General features: G+C 51.9%; 1 protein-coding gene across 3 annotated transcripts; it reads left to right on the forward strand.

Moving 5' to 3' along the window:
- Nucleotides 1–22: 22 nt before the first annotated feature.
- Mrpl14 (mitochondrial ribosomal protein L14) lies at nucleotides 23–11471 on the forward strand. 3 transcript variants are annotated; one of them, XM_042671920.1, is made up of 3 exons: nucleotides 23–127; nucleotides 9610–9703; nucleotides 10985–11471. In XM_042671920.1, the coding sequence occupies exons 2-3, from the start codon at nucleotides 9633–9635 to the stop codon at nucleotides 11349–11351; spliced, it is 438 nt and encodes a 145-aa protein (XP_042527854.1). In that variant the 5' UTR covers nucleotides 23–127; nucleotides 9610–9632; the 3' UTR covers nucleotides 11352–11471. The 3 variants fall into 3 exon arrangements, with proteins under 3 accessions (XP_042527854.1, XP_042527855.1, XP_042527856.1); XM_042671921.1 differs by having other exon boundaries at nucleotides 26–127; nucleotides 9613–9703; XM_042671922.1 differs by having other exon boundaries at nucleotides 69–87.
- The last annotated feature ends 6323 nt before the right edge of the window (nucleotides 11472–17794 follow it).

The following is a 17794-nucleotide window of genomic DNA, read 5'->3' on the forward strand; positions in this document are numbered from 1 at the left end:
CGCACTCGCAGGCCGCCGCGCGCCGGGCTGGGCCGGGCGCGCAGGCGCAGTCGGGGGAAGGCCGCGTGGGGAAGGCGGCGCTTGTCCAGGGGGGCTCACGGCGGGATATTCCGGGGCGGCGAGAGCGGTACGGAGTGGAGGGCGGGGTGCAGAGGCGCGTGGAGGCCCCTCTGGCTGGTTTCTTCCGCTCTCCCTTTCCTCCCTGCAGTGGGGGAGGCAGGCGCACTTCCCTCGGGGACAGAGAGGAGAAGCCGGAGTGGGGCGGGGGGTGAGTGGAGGGCCCCGGGCCTGACGGGCCTTGGCTGGAGGAGTCCCGGCCTGAGCGGGGTCCGGCCTGGACGGCAGCCCCCTCCCGCGCTCTCGGGGCTGCGGGGTCCCCGAAGCTCACCTGCCTTTCCCGGGTCGTGGAGCCGATCCGGGGGGCCAGCCCGGGCAGGTGGCTCGTCCCCTGGAGTCTATCTGTCCTCCCTCTCCTTTCCCACTTGGTGTGGACATGAGTTTCCTGAGACGATTGTGTGGTGTGGGGATCGAGGTCTGGCCTTCGCTGCTGCCATGCGGCCCAGTGCCCGTCCCCACCCCGCGTCTGTGCCCCCCCTCCCCCCGGCTCCCCGCTGCCCCAGCCTCCACCTGGCTGGAGACCACGCCCACCACGGAGTGGTGACCCACACCTGCTGGTCAACTTGGGATGCCTGCTAGATAGGGCCAAAAGGGAAGTCTTGCTTTCCGCAGTGGGCAGCAAGCGGACTTTGCCACCCTGAGGAATTAAGTTGGACTGAATTTATAAAGAAATTACCGGGGCCTAGGCAGAGTCTCCTTGGGTTCCCTGGGGAGTGCTGGCAATATGGAAGGCCCTTGAACCCCTGGCAGTGACTGCTGAACACAAGGGCACTGTCTGCCTTGGGGGTGATTCCTTGTAGTTGGTTAATATCTCTGCTACCTACTGGCTTTTCACTCACTCATCAGTAGCTTGTGGAATGCAACTGGATTCTTTATGGCAGTTTTTTTCAAACTGAACCTTATTGGTGAGTTGGAAATCACCATCATAGGTTTTTTGAGACATATGTGTATGTGTATATATATATATGTGTGTGTGTATATATATGTATATATATATGGTAAGGTATATATATGTATATATACATATGTAATATGCATATATATGTATATATATTCTAGGCCAGTCTTGAATTCCTAATCCTCCTGCCTTGATCTTCCTTGTACTGGAATTACAAGCATGAACCACTATTCTCAGCTAGAGATATCTTAAACATAAAAAGTTCTAGAAAATATCAGGGCTGGGAAGTTGGCTCAGTGGTAGAATGCTTGCCTTGCATGCCTGAGGCCCTGGGTTCGATTCCTCAGCACCACATAAGCAAAAAGAAAAACACCAGAAGTGGTGCTGTGGCTCAAGTAGTAGAGTGCTAGCCTTGAGCTGAAGAGCTGAGGGACAGCACTCAGGCCCAGAGTTCAGGCCCCACGACTGGACCCAGAAAAAAAAAAAAAAAAAGAAAAGAAAATATCAGAGGAGGTTGCACGTAGAGTAAGTACACTTCCTTTGATGGGGCTGGTGTTTGAACTTAGGGCATCACACTTGCAAAGCAGGTTCTCTGAAGCCACAAGTACTTTTTACTTTGAGTATTTTTCAGCTAGGATCTTGCTTTTTGCCAGGGCAGGCCTGGACTTCGTGTAGCAGACATGGCAGGCATATGCAACAGTGCCCAGCTTTTTTTTTGGGGGGGGGGGATTGAGATGAGAGGAATGCTCATATACTCTGCCTAGGCTGTCCTCCAAACATGATTCTCCTGATCTCAGCCTCTAAGAAGCCAGGATTACAGATGTGAGCCACTGTACTAATCTACATGTGTTTCTTGACACATGTAAGCATATTGGGAATTGTACAGTGCATTTCTGCATGTCACAGAAGTTTGAAAAGCCCTGTTCTTTTGTACCTTTTGTCCCTTGCCCCAAGCCCACATTTTTGGTCAGTTCAAATTGTCCATAAAGAGGTAGTTAGGATGGCAGGAATCCACACTAAAGAACAGAGTGGGCCGAAGTGAAGCCTTTTTTATAACCAAAACTAGTAGTAGGAAATGTGGGGAGAAAAGGAGAGCAGGATGGGTCTGTCTTCAGGGAGGTTACAGAAAATGGTTCATTCTTCACTCACTGCCAATGACTAAAAGCAGGGATCTCACTGAGGGTGGTAAGGCTTTTTTTAGGCAAGGCATCTTCTTTGGATGTTTATTTCTCAAGGAAGTTTTTTTTTTTTTGTTGGTCGTGGGGCTTGAACTCTGGGCCTGGGCGTTGTCCCTCAGCTCTTCAGCTCAAGGCGAGCACTCTACCACTTGAGCTACAGCGCCACTTCTGGTTTTCTGGTGGTTTATTGGAGATAGGAGTCTCACGGTCTCTCCTGCCCGGGCTGGTTTTGAACCGTGATCCTCAGATCTCAGCCTCCTGAGTAGCTAGGATTACAGGTGTGAGCCACCAGCGCCCGGCATCAAGGAAGTTTTTATATAGTGTCATTTTTGTGGTTATAAAACCAGTATGTCCCATTGCTTACATTGCACAATAAAACTAGTGATGGATACCTAGAAAATGGAAATGGAAAAGTATTGGTTACCTGGAGTTTGGGTCTCTGAGGCTATTTATTTATTTGCCAGCCCTGGACTTGAACTCAGAGCCTGGGTACTGTCCTTGAACTTCTTTTGCTCAAGGCTAGCACTCTACCACTTGAGCCACAGCGCCACTTCTGGCTTTTTCTGTTTATGTGGTACTGAGGAATCGAACCCAGGGCTTCATGCATGCAAGGCAAGCACTCTACCACTAAGCCACATTCCCAGTCCTAGAACACTTTTTTTTTTTTGGTTGGTCGTGGGGCTTGAACTCTGGGCTTGGGCGCTGTCCCTCAGTTCTTCAGCTCAAGGCGAGTGCTCTACTGCTTGAGCCACAGTGCCCCTTCCAGTTTTCTAGTGGTTTATTGGAGGTAAGAGTCTCACGGACTTTCCTGCCTGGGCTGGCTCTTAATCGAGATCCTCAGATCTCAGCCTCCTGAGTAGCTAGGATTACAGGCGTGAGCCACTGGCGCTTGGCTTAGAAGGCTTTTCTTAACTATAATTAGTTTCTAAAATAATGTAGTGAATCTGAACATCTGGTGGCTGCAGTGTTTCTGCCTACGTGGGCTCACCACCTACTCACAGCCTTCCTTGAGGACTAAGTGGACCACTGAGACTTCCCAGGAGAGGAAGCATTTCAGCAAGCCGACAGTGAAAACTGAATCAAGTATACTGTGGAATCAAGTGTTCTGTGGAAAGAACAGAGATTAAAATGTTCTGGAATCCTCTCTCCAGTCCTATCTGTCAAACTCCAAACATGGATTCTACTCAGCTTTAGGAATCTTTAGATGATCCAATGTCTTTTAAAACCGATCTTTTAAAAAATTATTTTTTTTTTATTTGTGCCAGTCCTGGGGCTGAGCTCAGGGCCTGAGTATTGCTCCTGAGCTTTTGTGCTCGAAGCTAGTGCTCTACCATTTGAGACATAGATCTGGGTCTTTTTTTTGGTGGTTAATTGGAGATAAGAGTCTCATGGAGGGGCTGGGAAGGTGGCTCAGTGGTAGAGTGCTTGCCTTGCATGCTCAAGGCCCTGGGTTCGATTCCTCAGCACCACATAAGCAAAAAGAAAAAAGCTGGAAGTGGCGCTGGGGCTCAAGTGGTAGAGCACTAGCCTTGAGCTGAAGAGCTGAGGGATAACGCCCAGGCCCAGAGTTCAGGCCCCATGACCGGACCCAAAAAAAAAAAAAAAAGAGTCTCATGGAGGGGCTAGGAAAGTGGCTCAGTGGTAGAGCGCTTGCCTTGCATGCATGAGACCCTGGGTTTGGTTCCTTAGCACCACATAAGCAGAAAAAGCCGGAAGTGGTGCTGTGGCTCAAATGGAAGAGTGCTAGCCTTGAGCTAAAGAGCTGAGGGACAGCGCCCAGGCCCAGAGTTCAAGCCCCACGACTGACAAAAAAAATGGTGTGGACTGGGGGAAGTTACCCACACTGTGTGGGTGCATTTGCCTCAGTGATGTAAGTAACTGAAGCTGCATCTTAGCCATGCTGGTGTTACACAGGGAGTGAGGGAAACAGCCTTGGGCTCTGATCTGGATTCCATTCTAACCTGGGACAAATCTACAGATGTCCTAATGTTGTGGTTTGGATGAAGTGTCTCAGAAAGAGGCTCAAGGCAAGTCTTGGTCCCTAGTGGGTGGTGCTCTTTTGGGAAGTTCTGGAAACTGTAGAAGGTGAGACTTAGCTGGAGGAAATAGTTAACTGGGAGCATGTCCTTGAAGGAGTTTTGTTGCTGGCCTCCTTCCTGTCTGTCTGTGTTTCTCTACTTCTGTCTGGGAACCTTTTCTGTACATGTTCCAGCCGCCATGATGCTTTGCCCAAGTGCATGGGGGAAAGGGGCCATGGATGGAATGTGCTGGAACCATGAGCCAGTGGTTGGTTCAGGTGTTTTGCCACAGAGATAGAGGTGCTGACTGGTTTCTCCATCCGTAACACCCTATTTTCTATACTGTGCCCTCAGTCCTGTTGTAAGTCCTTAGCAGATCTTACACACTGTTGCTTCTTCTTTGTCTCCATTGACTCAGGAATGAAACCACTGAAGAAAGTGTGAGAATACTTTTATTTATGTATTTTGTCCATCATGGGCTTGAACTCAGGGCCTGGGTGTTGTCCCTGAGGCTACTATGAACCATACTACCATTTGTGGTTTTCTGGTGGTCTATTGGAGAGAAGAGTCTTACAGGTTTTCCTGCCAAGGCTGGCTTTGAACCACGATCTTCAGATCTCAGCCTCCTGAATAGCTAGGGTTAAAGGAGTGAGCACCAGCACCTGGCTTTAAGAATCCTTTTAAGAACCCTTTTAGACTGGGTGGCCCCTGCTAGGATATGGAAAGAATTGAATGTACATAATGTGATCTCCTTTTTTTTTTTTTTTAAAATCTGTGTATGCATACGTGCTGGTCTTAGGGCTGGAACTCCAAGTCTGGGTACTGTTCCTGAGCTGTTCTGCTCAAGGCTAGTGTTCTGCCACTTGAGCCACAGCTCTATTTCTGGCTTTTTCTGTTTATGTGGTACTGAGCACTCAAACCCAGAGCTTCATGCTAGGCATGCACTCTACCACTAAGCCACATTCCCAGCCCCATGAGTATATTTCTTTTTGGACACTATCACCCCTTCCCTCAGGTTGGGACTTTGATTTCTTCAAAGTGTTAGGGCTATGCTTTTCCCACTTTTTTTTTTTTTTTCTGTAAGTTGTGAGGCTTGAACTCTGGGCCTAGGCCCTGTCTCTCAGCTCTTCAGTTCATGGCGAATGCTCTACCACTTGAGCCACAGCACCACTTTCCGTTTTCTAGTGTTTTATTGGACATAAGAGTCTCATGGACGTTTCCTGCCCGGGCTGCCTTTGAAACTCGATCCTTAGATCTCAGCCTCCTGAGTAGCTAGGATTACAAGCATGAGCCACCAGCGCCCAGTTCTTTTCCTACTTTTATGAAAAACATTACAGGCTCTCACTAACTGTCATTTCTGTGGCTGGGTTTTGCATTTGATTTCTGTGTGTGTGTGTGTGTAGTCTCTCCTGTTATATTCCAATAGAATGTTCTTGGAGCACTTGTTTGTGATGGTGCCAATCTTTTTTTTCCCCTCCCTTTTCCGTCACACCCATTCCACTTATAAGGCCTTTAAAGCATCTGTAACATCCCAGACACCTGGCTGGATACCAGACAATGTATAGATGTGTTATACTAAGTATACCCTGTAATTAAATGCAGTAGATCCATGGTATTCAGTGGCTCCAAGGAGACCACTGTTGAGGAAAACCACAAATGCTAAGGATGCCTTGTGTAAACACAGCAGGAAGTAATGCAGGGCTTACAGCTTCCCTGCTTCAGCTGAGCTGCAGAATTCAGGAATAAGGCGGGTGTACTGTATAGATTTTTGATACTAAATACATTCATTGATCTTAAAAACTCAACTGGTGGTACTTTCTAGCTTTCCACAAAGTATCCAAGGTATAGGTTTTGTTTGCTTTTCCAGTTCAGCCCTAGGTGAGGTAACAAGGAGCTCCCTCAAGTACTGGGGGGGGGGGGGGGGGGGGAGCATAAGGAAGAGCCCGGCTCTGGAACTGGGAGCTGAACTGTCAGTCAGTTGTGTCCACTTGACAGATTGTCACTGTTCTAGTAGTTTGCTGCAGCCCAGGAACTGGCCCCGCCCCCCCACAGCAAGTGTTTGAGTGGCCTCTGCAGGGTGAAGAGCCAGGTGGGCCGCTCACCTGTGTGTCTGGAATCCAGCGCTGTGGGGCCCCAGCCACTGAAGGGAGATTGTAGAGTTGAACCAGGGAGGGACAGGAGGGTGACTCAGGTAAATCATTTCTTTTCTCGCCCCTCCCCCTTTAAAGGTAAGGTGATTCATATTCTAAAAGTGGGAGGATAAGTTGCAGAACGGACCAGGAAGTGGCATGAAAAGCCATCCCTGGCATGGAAGCCTTCTAAATACCTCTCCTGGTCCAAGTGAGAGCGTGGTAAAGGAGGAAATACTGAGGCGAGTCTCCTGTGCAGACATGGCTCAGAGAAACACTGCTGCAAAACAAAGACTTGTAGGCAGGCCAGGCCTGCAGTGCATCTGGCCTTGTGGCCCAGGATGGCTTTATGCTAGGAACCCACACCATGGCCAGCAGAGTTGCTTTGAGGTAGATTGTGGTCTCCCAGTCTCTCCCCTGGTCCTGAGGGGTTTCCACTGTGGGCAGTGGAGGTGTCAGGTAGATAGACAGTTCCAAGGACCAGCAACAAAGCCTGGGCTGCTTCCCCACAGCCAGTGCCCTCCTGACACAGGGGGTCTCCTGAAGTGCTCCCCGTGTGCAGACGAGGTTGGGCCTCTGCATGAAGACGTGGGTAGGCCTGGGGGCTGGCCGTGTATCTTAGTCTACAGGTATTTATTGCATTCTTGGTGGTATCAGGACCTGCTGCCTTGCTTGCTGGTGTGGAGGTGGAGGGGACAGTTGGAGGTTTGGAGGATAAGGAGCATGCATACTGTCAGGGAAAGGCCTTTGAGCGGCTGGGCAGCCTGGGGCTGAGACCAGTATCAGATCCTTTAAAGAGTGAGAGTGGTGGACTGGCTGTTCTGGAGGAGTGGAAGTGCTCCCTGGAGGCATGACCGCTGCAGCGCCAGCACCAGCACCAGCACCAGCACCGGCTCCGCGTCTCAGTGTGCTGAGCTGCCTCCCAAATTACAGTAGCCATTCAGATGCCAGATTGCAGGGTCCTCTGTGGTTTCGGAGATTCGAGTAGCATGTAGCGGAGTCACACATCAAGGGACTCCATGCAAATATGTAGGGCTGGGGATCTGGCTCCTTGGCGCAGAGCTTGCCTGGCACATGCAGTCCCTGACGTCCGTTCCAAGTCTACCCCACGCCTGCGTCAGGAGAGTGCAAGTTGTGTCTGGACGGTTCCACCAGCACAGGACCCATGGATGTCCACCGTGTGTGGGAGGGGGACAGCTGAGGCAGAGAGGGGCACACAGGTTGGGGAGGGACACCTCGGGGTTTTGCAGTGACTGCTCTGAAGAATATGGGGGTCCCGATGGTACAAACGTCAGGTGATTCTGGGGAGCTTCTCTAGGCCTCTGCAGTCCTTGGGCTAAAGAAAACGTTCTTGAGGAAGCAGTGTGGTGGGGGGAGGGAAGGGGAGAGGCTATTCTGTGCAGACAGGCAGGCAGGCAAGGGTGTTGCCATCTATGGAGAGGGGACGTGGGTGGTGGTGGGCTCATCTCGAGGGACTGGGGAGAAGCCCAGCGTCTTCTGCGGGGAGTGAGACAAGGCAGGGCCTGCCAGCATCAGATGGCGAGGCTTGGCTGGGCTTTAAGGGAGCTGCAGCCTGGACCAGACCACCTGCTTGCAGAGCGGTGGTGGTTTGTGCCCATTTTTAGTTACCGCTTGGAGTATGGCGTGCTTCTTGCCACCTACACCACAGATTGTCCTCAAAACTTAGATAGGGTTAGAGTGAATCGTTTTCACCTGGCGGTTGTCTGTTTGGGTTGGTGGCGCTGGCATGGAGTTGGCAGGTAGAATGAACATGCCGTGTCAGCATTGTTGAGAGCACCCAGTGAGCACTGCGGAAGCCATTCCTGCGTCAAATATGTTGCCACATTTACGCCCTGTTGAGTCAGCACGGGTTCTGCCTTGTCACTCCCAGCTGTGTCGCCTTGGTCGGGTTATTTACCTCTCTGGGCCTGCTTTCCATGCGTACCAGTAAGGCTAATAATAGTACCACTGTGGGAGCTTTTATGAGCCTTACATGAGACCCTGAAGCCATGCGATGGGGAGGAGGGGGGCTGTGTGAGGGAGCTTTGGACCCAGAATGAGGCTGCGAGGCGCAGAGGAAACACGCTTGGCTGGCCAGCCCCCTTCTGGTAGCCCTTGACCGCTGTGGGTGGCGGCACACGTGCTGCGGTGAAGAGGCAGAGGAGCAGCTCATGTGTGCCAGGCTTCGGGCTGGGCGCTGCGCACGGCCCCCGCCCCCCGCCCACCCTCCTGACCACACTGGAGCTCGGCCGCATGCGTACTTGGCCTCTGGTTGGAACAGAAAAATAGCTGGCCTGGTCTGATGGTCTGTGCCTCTCTGTGTCATATACATTAGCAGTTGCTAAGTCCGCTGCTTGCTTTGTTTGCTGATGATTGCCTTGGGCCAGTGCTTCATGGGTTGTTTTGGGATACCACTTGGAGAATTCCTGGGATTTGAGGCGAAATTCCAGTGAACAGGCGTTTGGGGATTGTCTAGTTACTCCTGCGGCAGTGACTATGGAGACGCCCCCAACTTTATTAAGTAGTCTTATCTGAACTGTGTGCAAGTACTACAGTGCACTGGCTTGGCCTGGCAGAGCCTTGAGTCGGGCCCTTGGGTGGGGAGTGAGCATGCTTTGTGGCTGGAGTCACCAGCTGTGTGGGCACTTCTCAGCTGTGCTCCAAGGACGCTCAGGTATTGCCATGCTTGTTAACGCTGGCCCTGGGCTGTTGCCTGCTTTCCTAGGATCCCCCTTCAGCCGCAGGTCCCCCAGATCACAGTGTCATTTGGGAGTCTGGGCCAGCCAGGTCCAGGGCAGCCTTTGGCTCTTCTCTGCTGGCCTTGAGTGACACAGGTGCTCTGGCTTTCATATTGGGCAGAAAGGTGATGTGGGACTGACAGTTTGGGTAGTGCTTAGTGTCTGCAGAGAGCAGGGTGGTCTCTGGCAGCACGGTGGTCTCTGGCAGCACGGTGGTCTCTGGCAGCACGGTGGTCTCTGGCAGCACGGTGGTCTCTGTGTCCTGCCCCCCTGGGAAGGGCTAAGAGCGGGAAGGACTCTCTGTTCAAAGCCATGCCATCCCCACTTCCTCACCCCAGAGGTGGAACATGGGTAGCGTGTTGGAGCAGGGGTTCCGCTATTCATCACACGCCTTTTAACTACTAAGAAACCTTTACATTTTGTGACTAATGATCTGCGCTACAAGTGTCATCTCCCACACAAATCTTCAAAGACAACTGGCTCTGAGTAAGGACCCTGACTTAGAAATGATCTTTTTCTCCCCCTTTCCAGTAGGACTTGCCATCTGGGACCCCATGGCCGTCTTTTCTGGGCCCTTGGGCCTCTTTGTCCCCACAGGCCGAGCACTCAGCCAGCGCTACTTCAGGTAACTTTCATGTTAAGTTCCTAAAACCTATTCTGCTTTGGCCTCCCATCAGCACTGGCTCCTATGGGGACTGCAACGGGAGTGGGAACTGGAAAGCGAGAGTGGGGGGGGGGGCACATCCTATGTCCCGTAAGAGGAGGGTAGGGGAAGGAGAAGATAGCTCTGTCTGGATTGTAATATAGTGGAAGTTGCTGCTTCTCTGTCCCTACAAAATTCTTAAAGTGATCTGACTACTCTTGACCCTATCACTCCTCCAGGACATTAAAACCTTCACAGTTGTTGTCTGGTCTTTTGGAACATTGTCCTCCTATTTATACTTCCTGCATAGCTGGGATTACATGTGTATGCCACCATAGATAGTCACCAGCAACATAGGGAAATGCAAGTAGGAGGATTGCAGTGTAGGCTGACCTACCTTGAAAATAACCAAGCAAGCCAGGTGCCCATGGCTCACACCTGTAATCCTAGCTTACTCAGGAGGCTGAGATCTGAGGATCATGGTTCAAAGCCAGCCCAGGCAGGAAAGTCTGTGAGACTCCTGTCTTCACTTAACCACCAGAAAACCAGAAGTGGTGCTGTGGTTCAAGTGATAGAGCGTTAGCCTTGAGCTGAACTGCTCAGGGACAGCGCCCAGACCCAGAGTTCAAGCCTCATAACTAACTGAAAAAAATAACCAAGAAAAAAGGGCTGAAGGCATGGTTCAAGAGGTAGAGCATCTGCTTAGCAAGTACAAGGCCCTGAGTTCAAGCCCCACTACTGCCAGAAATAACAAACAAAAAACCTTGACTGGAATTAAAAGATAGTTACCTTGACTTGTTTCCAGTTTCTGCTGCATTGTGTCAAGGAACTCCTTTAGCAAGTCTGCTCACCCATGTCTTTGGGTCTCCAGTTAGGGCCATACAGAGTATAGTTGGGAAGGGAAGGAGAGCATCTAGGGGAGCAGGTTTTGCAGGATAGGCAGTGGGTGAGGCCCGGCCCACTAGGATTCCTTCAGTTCCCAGAGTCCTTTTGGAAACCTTTAACTTTATAAAAGCTGCTGCAAAGTTTGTGGTAACAGAAGAATTGAGTTCTCTTTAAAACCCATCTAGATTGAAATCTTGACAGGCAGCAGAAGCTCTCGATTGTAAGGAAACAAAGACTGCTTGTGTGTGCGTGCACGTATGCTTGTGTGTGTGTGTGCCTACAAGTGGCAGCATGCACTCGCTTGCTCTTGCTGAGGCCTGTGCACGCGGCCTGGAGAGATACAGGTCACTCACTGGACTGCCTTTTCTCTCCTGGCAGCACCACTGAGAGCCTCAGTGCGATTCAGAAGATGACACGGGTGCGTGTGGTGGACAACAGTGCCCTGGGGAACACCCCCTACCATCGCCCTCCTCGGTGCATCCACGTCTACAACAAGAGTGGGGTGGGCAAGGTGGGCGACCGCATACTGCTGGCCATCAAGGGACAGAAGAAGAAAGCACTCATCGTAGGACATCGCATGCCCGGCCCCCGAATGACCCCCAGGTTTGACTCCAACAATGTGGTCCTCATTGAGGACAATGGGAACCCCGTGGGCACTCGAATTAAGATCCCTATCCCCACCAGCCTGCGCCAGAAGGAGGGCGAGTACTCCAAGGTGCTGGCCATCGCCCAGAACTTCGTGTGAGCAGCACACAGGCCTCCAACTGCAGAACAAGTGCATGCTGGCAGGGTTCTGGGGACTGCATGGCTGCTCCCTCCCACAGTGACAGTGTCCCACGACAGAATAAACGTTTTCTTCCTTTGCTCTCTGGGGTGTGGTTGTGAGGTAGATGATGCTGAAGCAGTTGAACGGTGGTGTGAATGTGCATGCGGCACATGGAACGAGTCTGGACAGAGCAGCCCTGGTGGGGGCTCGGCTCCTCCGCTGCTGAGTTCACAAAGGACTGTCAGGATCTGGGAAACCACAGTGCGAATTGTGTGCAATTTATAAGTGCACCATGGTGTCTCACTTGCTAACCAAAAGACTGGTTTCCCTGTCCCAGCCTTCTCGCTTTATCAGCTTGGACAAGTGCTGGGTAGCATGGATTAGGAGTGGCCATTCCCTAGGTGCTGCCACCCCCGCCCTCCCCCCGGCCTGCTTGCCCAGGAATGTTCTCCAGAACGCTCCTGTGCCTGCCCCGTGCTCAGAGCTCCTGCATGCCTGGAGACTCAGGCAAGTCCTTCTGTTACAGATGATGTCTTGGGCTTAGGAGGGCGATGGACAACTTCCATTCACTGGTTGGCATCCTTGGGGAGATGAGCTCTCTTAGCTTAAGTCCCTCAGTGGACTTTGAGAGGAGAGTGGTGAAGTGGTTAAGACCCAGCCTGCTTGTGTTTGAACAAACTCCACCCCTTACTCTTCGTGACTTCCTTGCCTATGAACTGGAGACTAATAATGGTGCTACCATTGGTGTGAGGATTTGATAAGCTAGTTTTTACACATACGCAGAACATCCTGGACAGTAGGGAGAGGCTCTTTGCTCTGTCTTGGCTGTGTATATTCTGGCTCTGGTCTTCCTGTATCTTAGTATCACAACCGGGGCTGACATGCACCAAATGGTACCTCAAGCAGTGCAAATCTCCCAGTGTAACAAGGGCTTATTTGTGATAAAGGGGATAGACTTTCCCAGAGAAAGAGCTGCCTCAGCTGCTGTCTGTGTTGGCATTGTGAAAAGGGTCAAAATGAGGGCCATCTTGAGGGAGGGAGATCGGAAGGGGCAAGAGGACTGTCCTGGTGTCGGCAGTGCTCTAGATCTAGAGATGTGTGGGAGTTCCATGAGTGGATATGTCTGTAAATAATTAATTAGCAATACACTTCAGTGCACTTTCTGTCCTCTGTGCCTTAGTGAAAATAAAATAGTAGGTGTGGGGGTGTGCTATGGTGTTGCAGACAGAGGGAAGAAGAGCATGTTCCCAAAGCCCAGGGCAAGACGGATTGTGATCAGGACCAGTGATGGAGGGAAAAGCCAGTGGGTGGGACCAGGGTGCAGTAGGTTGAGGGATGTAACTGGTGTCTGTTAGCTTCCCATTACTGTAACAATCACCAGAGGCAATTGCTTAGGAAGAGAAAAGGCTGATTCTGGTTCAAGGTCTGGGACCTCAGTCCATGATCAGATAACTTGTTTCTTTTGGGCTGGAAGTGGGGAAGCACATGGATTTGCTGAGTGCATAGTGGAAGAGACTTGGAGAGATGGGGTTCTACTATGCTTCTCAAGGGCACACCCCCAATAGCCTAACTTCCTCCCATTAGGCCCCGCCTCTTAAAGGTCCACTACCAAAGCTAAGGTCTAAGCCTTTCCCACATGGACCTCTAGGGGACACTGAAGATCCATATTATAGGCAGGCCAGGAGAGGAGCAGGGTCTTAGGAGCCCTGGAAGGTTTTTATCCCAAAGGTGCTAGGGAATTTGAATTTGGGGTGTGTGTGTGTGTGTGTGTGTGTGTGTGTGTTGGAGGTGGGGTTGTGGGAGACTTGAACTCAGGGCCTGGGCACTGTCCCTGAACTCTTGCTCATGGTGAGCCCTAGCACATCTTCCAGTTTTCTGGAGTCTTACAACCTTTCTTGTCCAGGCTGGCTTTGAACCATGATCCTCAGATCTCCACCTCCTCGGTAGCTAAGATACAGGTATAAGCCACCATCACCTGGCTTCACTGGGATATTCTTGGTGGGACTATAACAAGTGGGCTGGGCGTGGTCAGGCACATGAGGTTAGGTTTGCTCTGAGGAGAGGGGCTTGAGGAGGGGTAGTAGTCTTGGAGATGGGGAGGGAGTGTGCCTAAGATGCTAATGTGTACTGGGTGGGCCAGTAGCTCTTAGGTACAGGTGGCCAGATGCAGCCATGGGCCAAGATGGTGGGGGATAGCCAAGGACTTCAGGGTTTGGCCTTCATTATGCCGAACGCAGCGAGGATGGAGAAGGGAGCAAAGCGGCCAGCAGGTGGGTGGCTGTGCCTTTGAGACCTCCAGGGGATCTGGAGGGTGGTTGGGTACAGATACTCTAGGGAACATTCTAGCACAGTGACCTTCTTGGTGTTCCTCCCAGCTTTGTTTCCTCTTTTTAGATGAGGACACGGGTGCAGAGGTGATGTCGCTTCTCAGGGCCCTGTGTGAGCTGGCCTCAGCCAGATCCTGTGACTTCAGATTCAGGGTCTTCGCCCAGCATCCCTTAGTCCTCTCTGTCTTGACTTGATTCTTATCTGCTGTGATCCTATGGCCATGTCCTGAGTCTCCCAAGTCCTAGCATAGAGCTTGTCACCTGCCACGCCCGGAGGCAAGGAGCCACAGAGGGCTCAGCTTTGTGTCCTCCCCCTGAGCACACTCGGCTCCCTAGGGCTCCTCTGACTAAGTGTTCCTGGGGGGATGCTGGGAAAATGGGGAGTGCCTCCCCATCTGGTACACCGGGAGGGCTGGAGGAGTATGGTCACCAGCTCTGCTGTGGTGGTGAACGCAGCATGGAGGAGCCCCAGCACTGACTGGTGGGGGCACACTGCTCTGCCTCTGTGTGTGTGTGTGTGTGTGTGTGTGTGTGTGTGTGTGTGTGTGTGTGTGTGTCTTTTTGCTCTGCCTCTGTGTGTGTGTGTGTGTGTGTGTGTGTGTGTCTTTGCAGCCACAGCAGCTGGGACTCGGTGGGCTTTCTGTGCTGTTCCCTAGAGGCTATGAGAGAAAGAGCCCCCTGGCTCGGGGCAAAGGAAAGATGGAAGGAATTGTTATTCTCAGCATCTTGACCCAAGCTGCCCTCCAGCTTCTCCGGTCCCTTGCTTTCTGGGGTCAGGCCCTTTCCTGCCTCTGCCCTTAGTCACATGCCCACAGGGCCCTGCCTGCTAGGCTTCGCCCCTCTCCCGCCTCCTGGTGAGGCTCAGCGTCCTTGGAACCGCTCTGTCCTTGCGGTCCCCTCTGCTCTTCCAAGGTGTCCTGTGCTGACCACTGGCACGCTGTGGTTTCAGCTCGGCCCTGTGGCCAGAGCCTGTGACGCAGGCCCGCACGGCACACCCCCAGAATAGCCCCAGCCTCGCGGCTCCTCCAGCTGCCCTATCGCTTTGCGAACTGGGATCTCATTTGCTGTCTTCCCCCCACCCACACTCTCAGCCAGGGCTGCTTTCTTTGCCCATGAAATATTTATAATCACAGATTATGTTTCCTGGCAAGGAGACGCTTGCCTTTGTTTTTCTCCCCTTCCGTGCCCTTAAGAAGCTATCGGTCAGGCCAAAGGGCCTCATCTTCATCTGCCTGGGTTCAGGGCTTCAGCTGCAGCATCTCTGTTGATGCCCGGCCTCACCCACAGTGTCACACCACTGCCGAGCGAAACAGCCCTAGAGGGGCAGCTGTGGCCGGCAGACCTGGGTTTCCATTGGACCCCAGGCCTGGGGAGCGGGAGCTTAAGGGATGGTCTCGAGGCCTGGATGGCTGTGTGGGTCCTAAAGGGCCAGTGTGACACCACCTCCAGCTCTCAACCTGTCACCTTGAAGGGATGCCACCAACTCAGACGGGCCTGGCCACAGCCCTATCTACTCCTAAGCTAACCTCGGGTGGGGGTGTCGGGCCCCATGGCCAGGCTCCCCTTGGCCTCCGCTCCCGTTGGCCTCCACTCACGTGGCGGCCTCCTCGGCCTCTTCCGTTCTCTCCTTGCCTTCCTTCTCTTGTCCTCAGGGGCTCGAAACGCTTTTTTGGTGAAAATTGCACCATACGGGAATCCAACGCTTAACTGAAATTCAAATCGTTCTCACCTGTGCGTTCCTTGCTTTGCTCTACTTCTGTAATTCAATCTTAAAAATCATGGGATTTTGTTTTCTTCTTCCCCTGCGGGAGGATGGTTATGTAGTTTGGTTCTCAGCATTGTGGATGCTTTGCCGCTCATCTGTCTTGCCAGGTGTCAGTCCTTTTGAAGCGCATTTGGGCATCCTGGGCTGGCAGGAGTGAAGGTGTTCGCGGTCAACATCAAGCCAGCCAGGTTCCCAGGGATGGATGGCCTGTGGCCTTTGTCACCCGGCCACCTCCTGGTACATACCACAGGCATTTTTTTAAAAGTGAAAAGCTTGGAATTTCACAACAGCTCTTGCATAACCAGGACACACATGGGTATTTCGAAACCTTATTTGGGTGAGTGTGAGGCTCAATGTTTACATGCCAAATAGAAGTGGCCATTGCACTGTGGGACTTGAGGGTCCAGTCGGTGATCATGGCTGCCATGTGCTGCTTTGGAACCAGAGGAGAGAAAGAAACCTTCCCTCAGGTGCTATCCTGTCTCAAAGCCTGCCCTGGCTGGTCTCTGGTGGTTCTGTGGGCCTGGGAATGAGCTGGGCTTTGCTATGCAGGCTAACCGGGTGCTGCCTTTAGCCGGCCAGTCTTATGCCCACAAAGGGGCCAGTGCACAGGAACCAGGCGGTAGAAGCACTGGGTTCATGCTGTCCCTTAACCAACTACAGTAATGCATCAGCATGCTGACAGTTGGCTAAAGGGTTGCTGATAAAGAATGAAACCCTTGAGTTGAGGTGTTAGAGTCCTTTGTGGATCTTGTTTCTCTAGTCTGTGGCCTCATACATGAGGATAGTTATGTAGCTATATGCCCTCCAGTTAGGATGAACTCTCTGCTGCAAACCTTCTGGTCCAGAGACCCCCTTCATACTGAATGAAGTGGCTATGTATGTATGTATGTATGTATGTCAGTTGTGGGGCTTGAACTCTGGGCCTGAGTGCTGTTCCTCAGCTCTTCAGCTCAAAGCTAGTGCTCTACCACTTGAGCTATAGCACCACTTCCAGTTTTCTGTTGGTTTAGTGGAGATAAGAGTTTCACAGACTTTCCTGCCTGGGCTAGCTTTGAACCGCGATCCTCAGATCTCAGCTTAGGAGTACAGGCGTGAACCACCGGTGCCCAGCTATTTATTTTTGTGCCAGTCCTAGGGCTTGAACCCAGGGCCCAGGTGCTGTCCCTTAGCTTTCTTGCTTAAGGCGGATGCTTACCACTTGAGCCACATCTTTACTTCTGGTTTTTTCCTGGTTAATTGGAGAGAAGAGTCTCTGGACTTTTCCTGCCCAGGCTGGCTTTGAACCATCTTACATCTTAGATCCTTACATCTTAGCCTGTCTCTGAATAGCTAGGATTTCAGGTGTGAGCCACCAGTCAGTGCCCAACCTCCACCATTATTTTGGACCTTCACTGTGACTATGGAGACTGCGAGGGTGGGGGGAGCTCAAAGAACTCCCTAAATTTTACATGTAAAAGTAGCCTTTCTGGACAAGAACTCAGGGTGTCTGATTCTCAGTCCAGCTCGTTCCTTGAGTTACTTTTTTCACCTGGGGGCTTAACATTCGGATGAACTTTCTGGAAACTACTTTTGGATGAGTCCCACCTGTATTGCCTGACAGTGGCTCGTGAGGAGCTGGGCATTCAGTGGTCCTAGCATGACTTTTAAGGCACAGTTGCTGGCAGTTGGGGACAGGTGTGGGGCCAGGCGTTGGTGATGCGTGCTCTAAGGCCTCTGCTCTGAGCGCCTCACTCTCCACGGTCTGAGAGCCCGGAAGGTCATGTGCCTCACTTCCCCCTGAGTAGTCACTGTGTGATTTCTGTTTTGGTTTTTTGTTTTTTTTTTGGGTCCGGTCATGGGGCCTGAACTCTGGGCCTGGGCGCTGTCCCTCAGCTCTTCAGCTCAAGGCTAGCGTTCTACCACTTGAGCCACAGCACCACTTCCGGCTTCTTTTTCTGCTTATGTGGTGCTGAGGAATTGAACCCAGGGCCTCATGCATGCAAGGCAAGCGCTCTACCACTGAGCCACCTTCCCAGCCCTCATTGTGTGATTTCTGATGCAGCTACTGCTGACTCTACTTCCCCAGAGTGCCATCTGCCTTGCAGACTGCTTTTGCCTCCTCTACGCCTGCTGCTAAAGCTTCGGCCAGCCATGAAATTCTGTGACTTCAGGCCCTGAAACAGTTCTGGGTGACAGGTAAGGCTGATGTCCCTTACAGACTCACGCCTGTAATCCTAGCTACTCAGGAGGCTGAGCTCTGAAGATCATGGTTTGAAGCCAGCCTGGGAAAATACTGGAGACTTACTTCCAATTAACCAGCCAAAGGCCAGAAGCAGAGGTGTAACTCA

Source organism: Dipodomys spectabilis, unplaced genomic scaffold (assembly GCF_019054845.1).
Source record: "Dipodomys spectabilis isolate Male_0828 unplaced genomic scaffold, ASM1905484v1 ptg000669l, whole genome shotgun sequence".
NCBI classification, from domain to species: Eukaryota; Metazoa; Chordata; class Mammalia; order Rodentia; family Heteromyidae; genus Dipodomys; species Dipodomys spectabilis.

Bases quoted from the DNA above. Each gene is read 5' to 3' on its own strand.
- Mrpl14 (XM_042671920.1), top strand. From the start codon at position 9,633: ATGGCCGTCTTTTCTGGGCCCTTGGGCCTCTTTGTCCCCACAGGCCGA. The intron at 9,704-10,984 runs GTAACTTTCATG...CTCTCCTGGCAG, and splicing joins CTCAGCCAGCGCTACTTCAG to CACCACTGAGAGCCTCAGTG.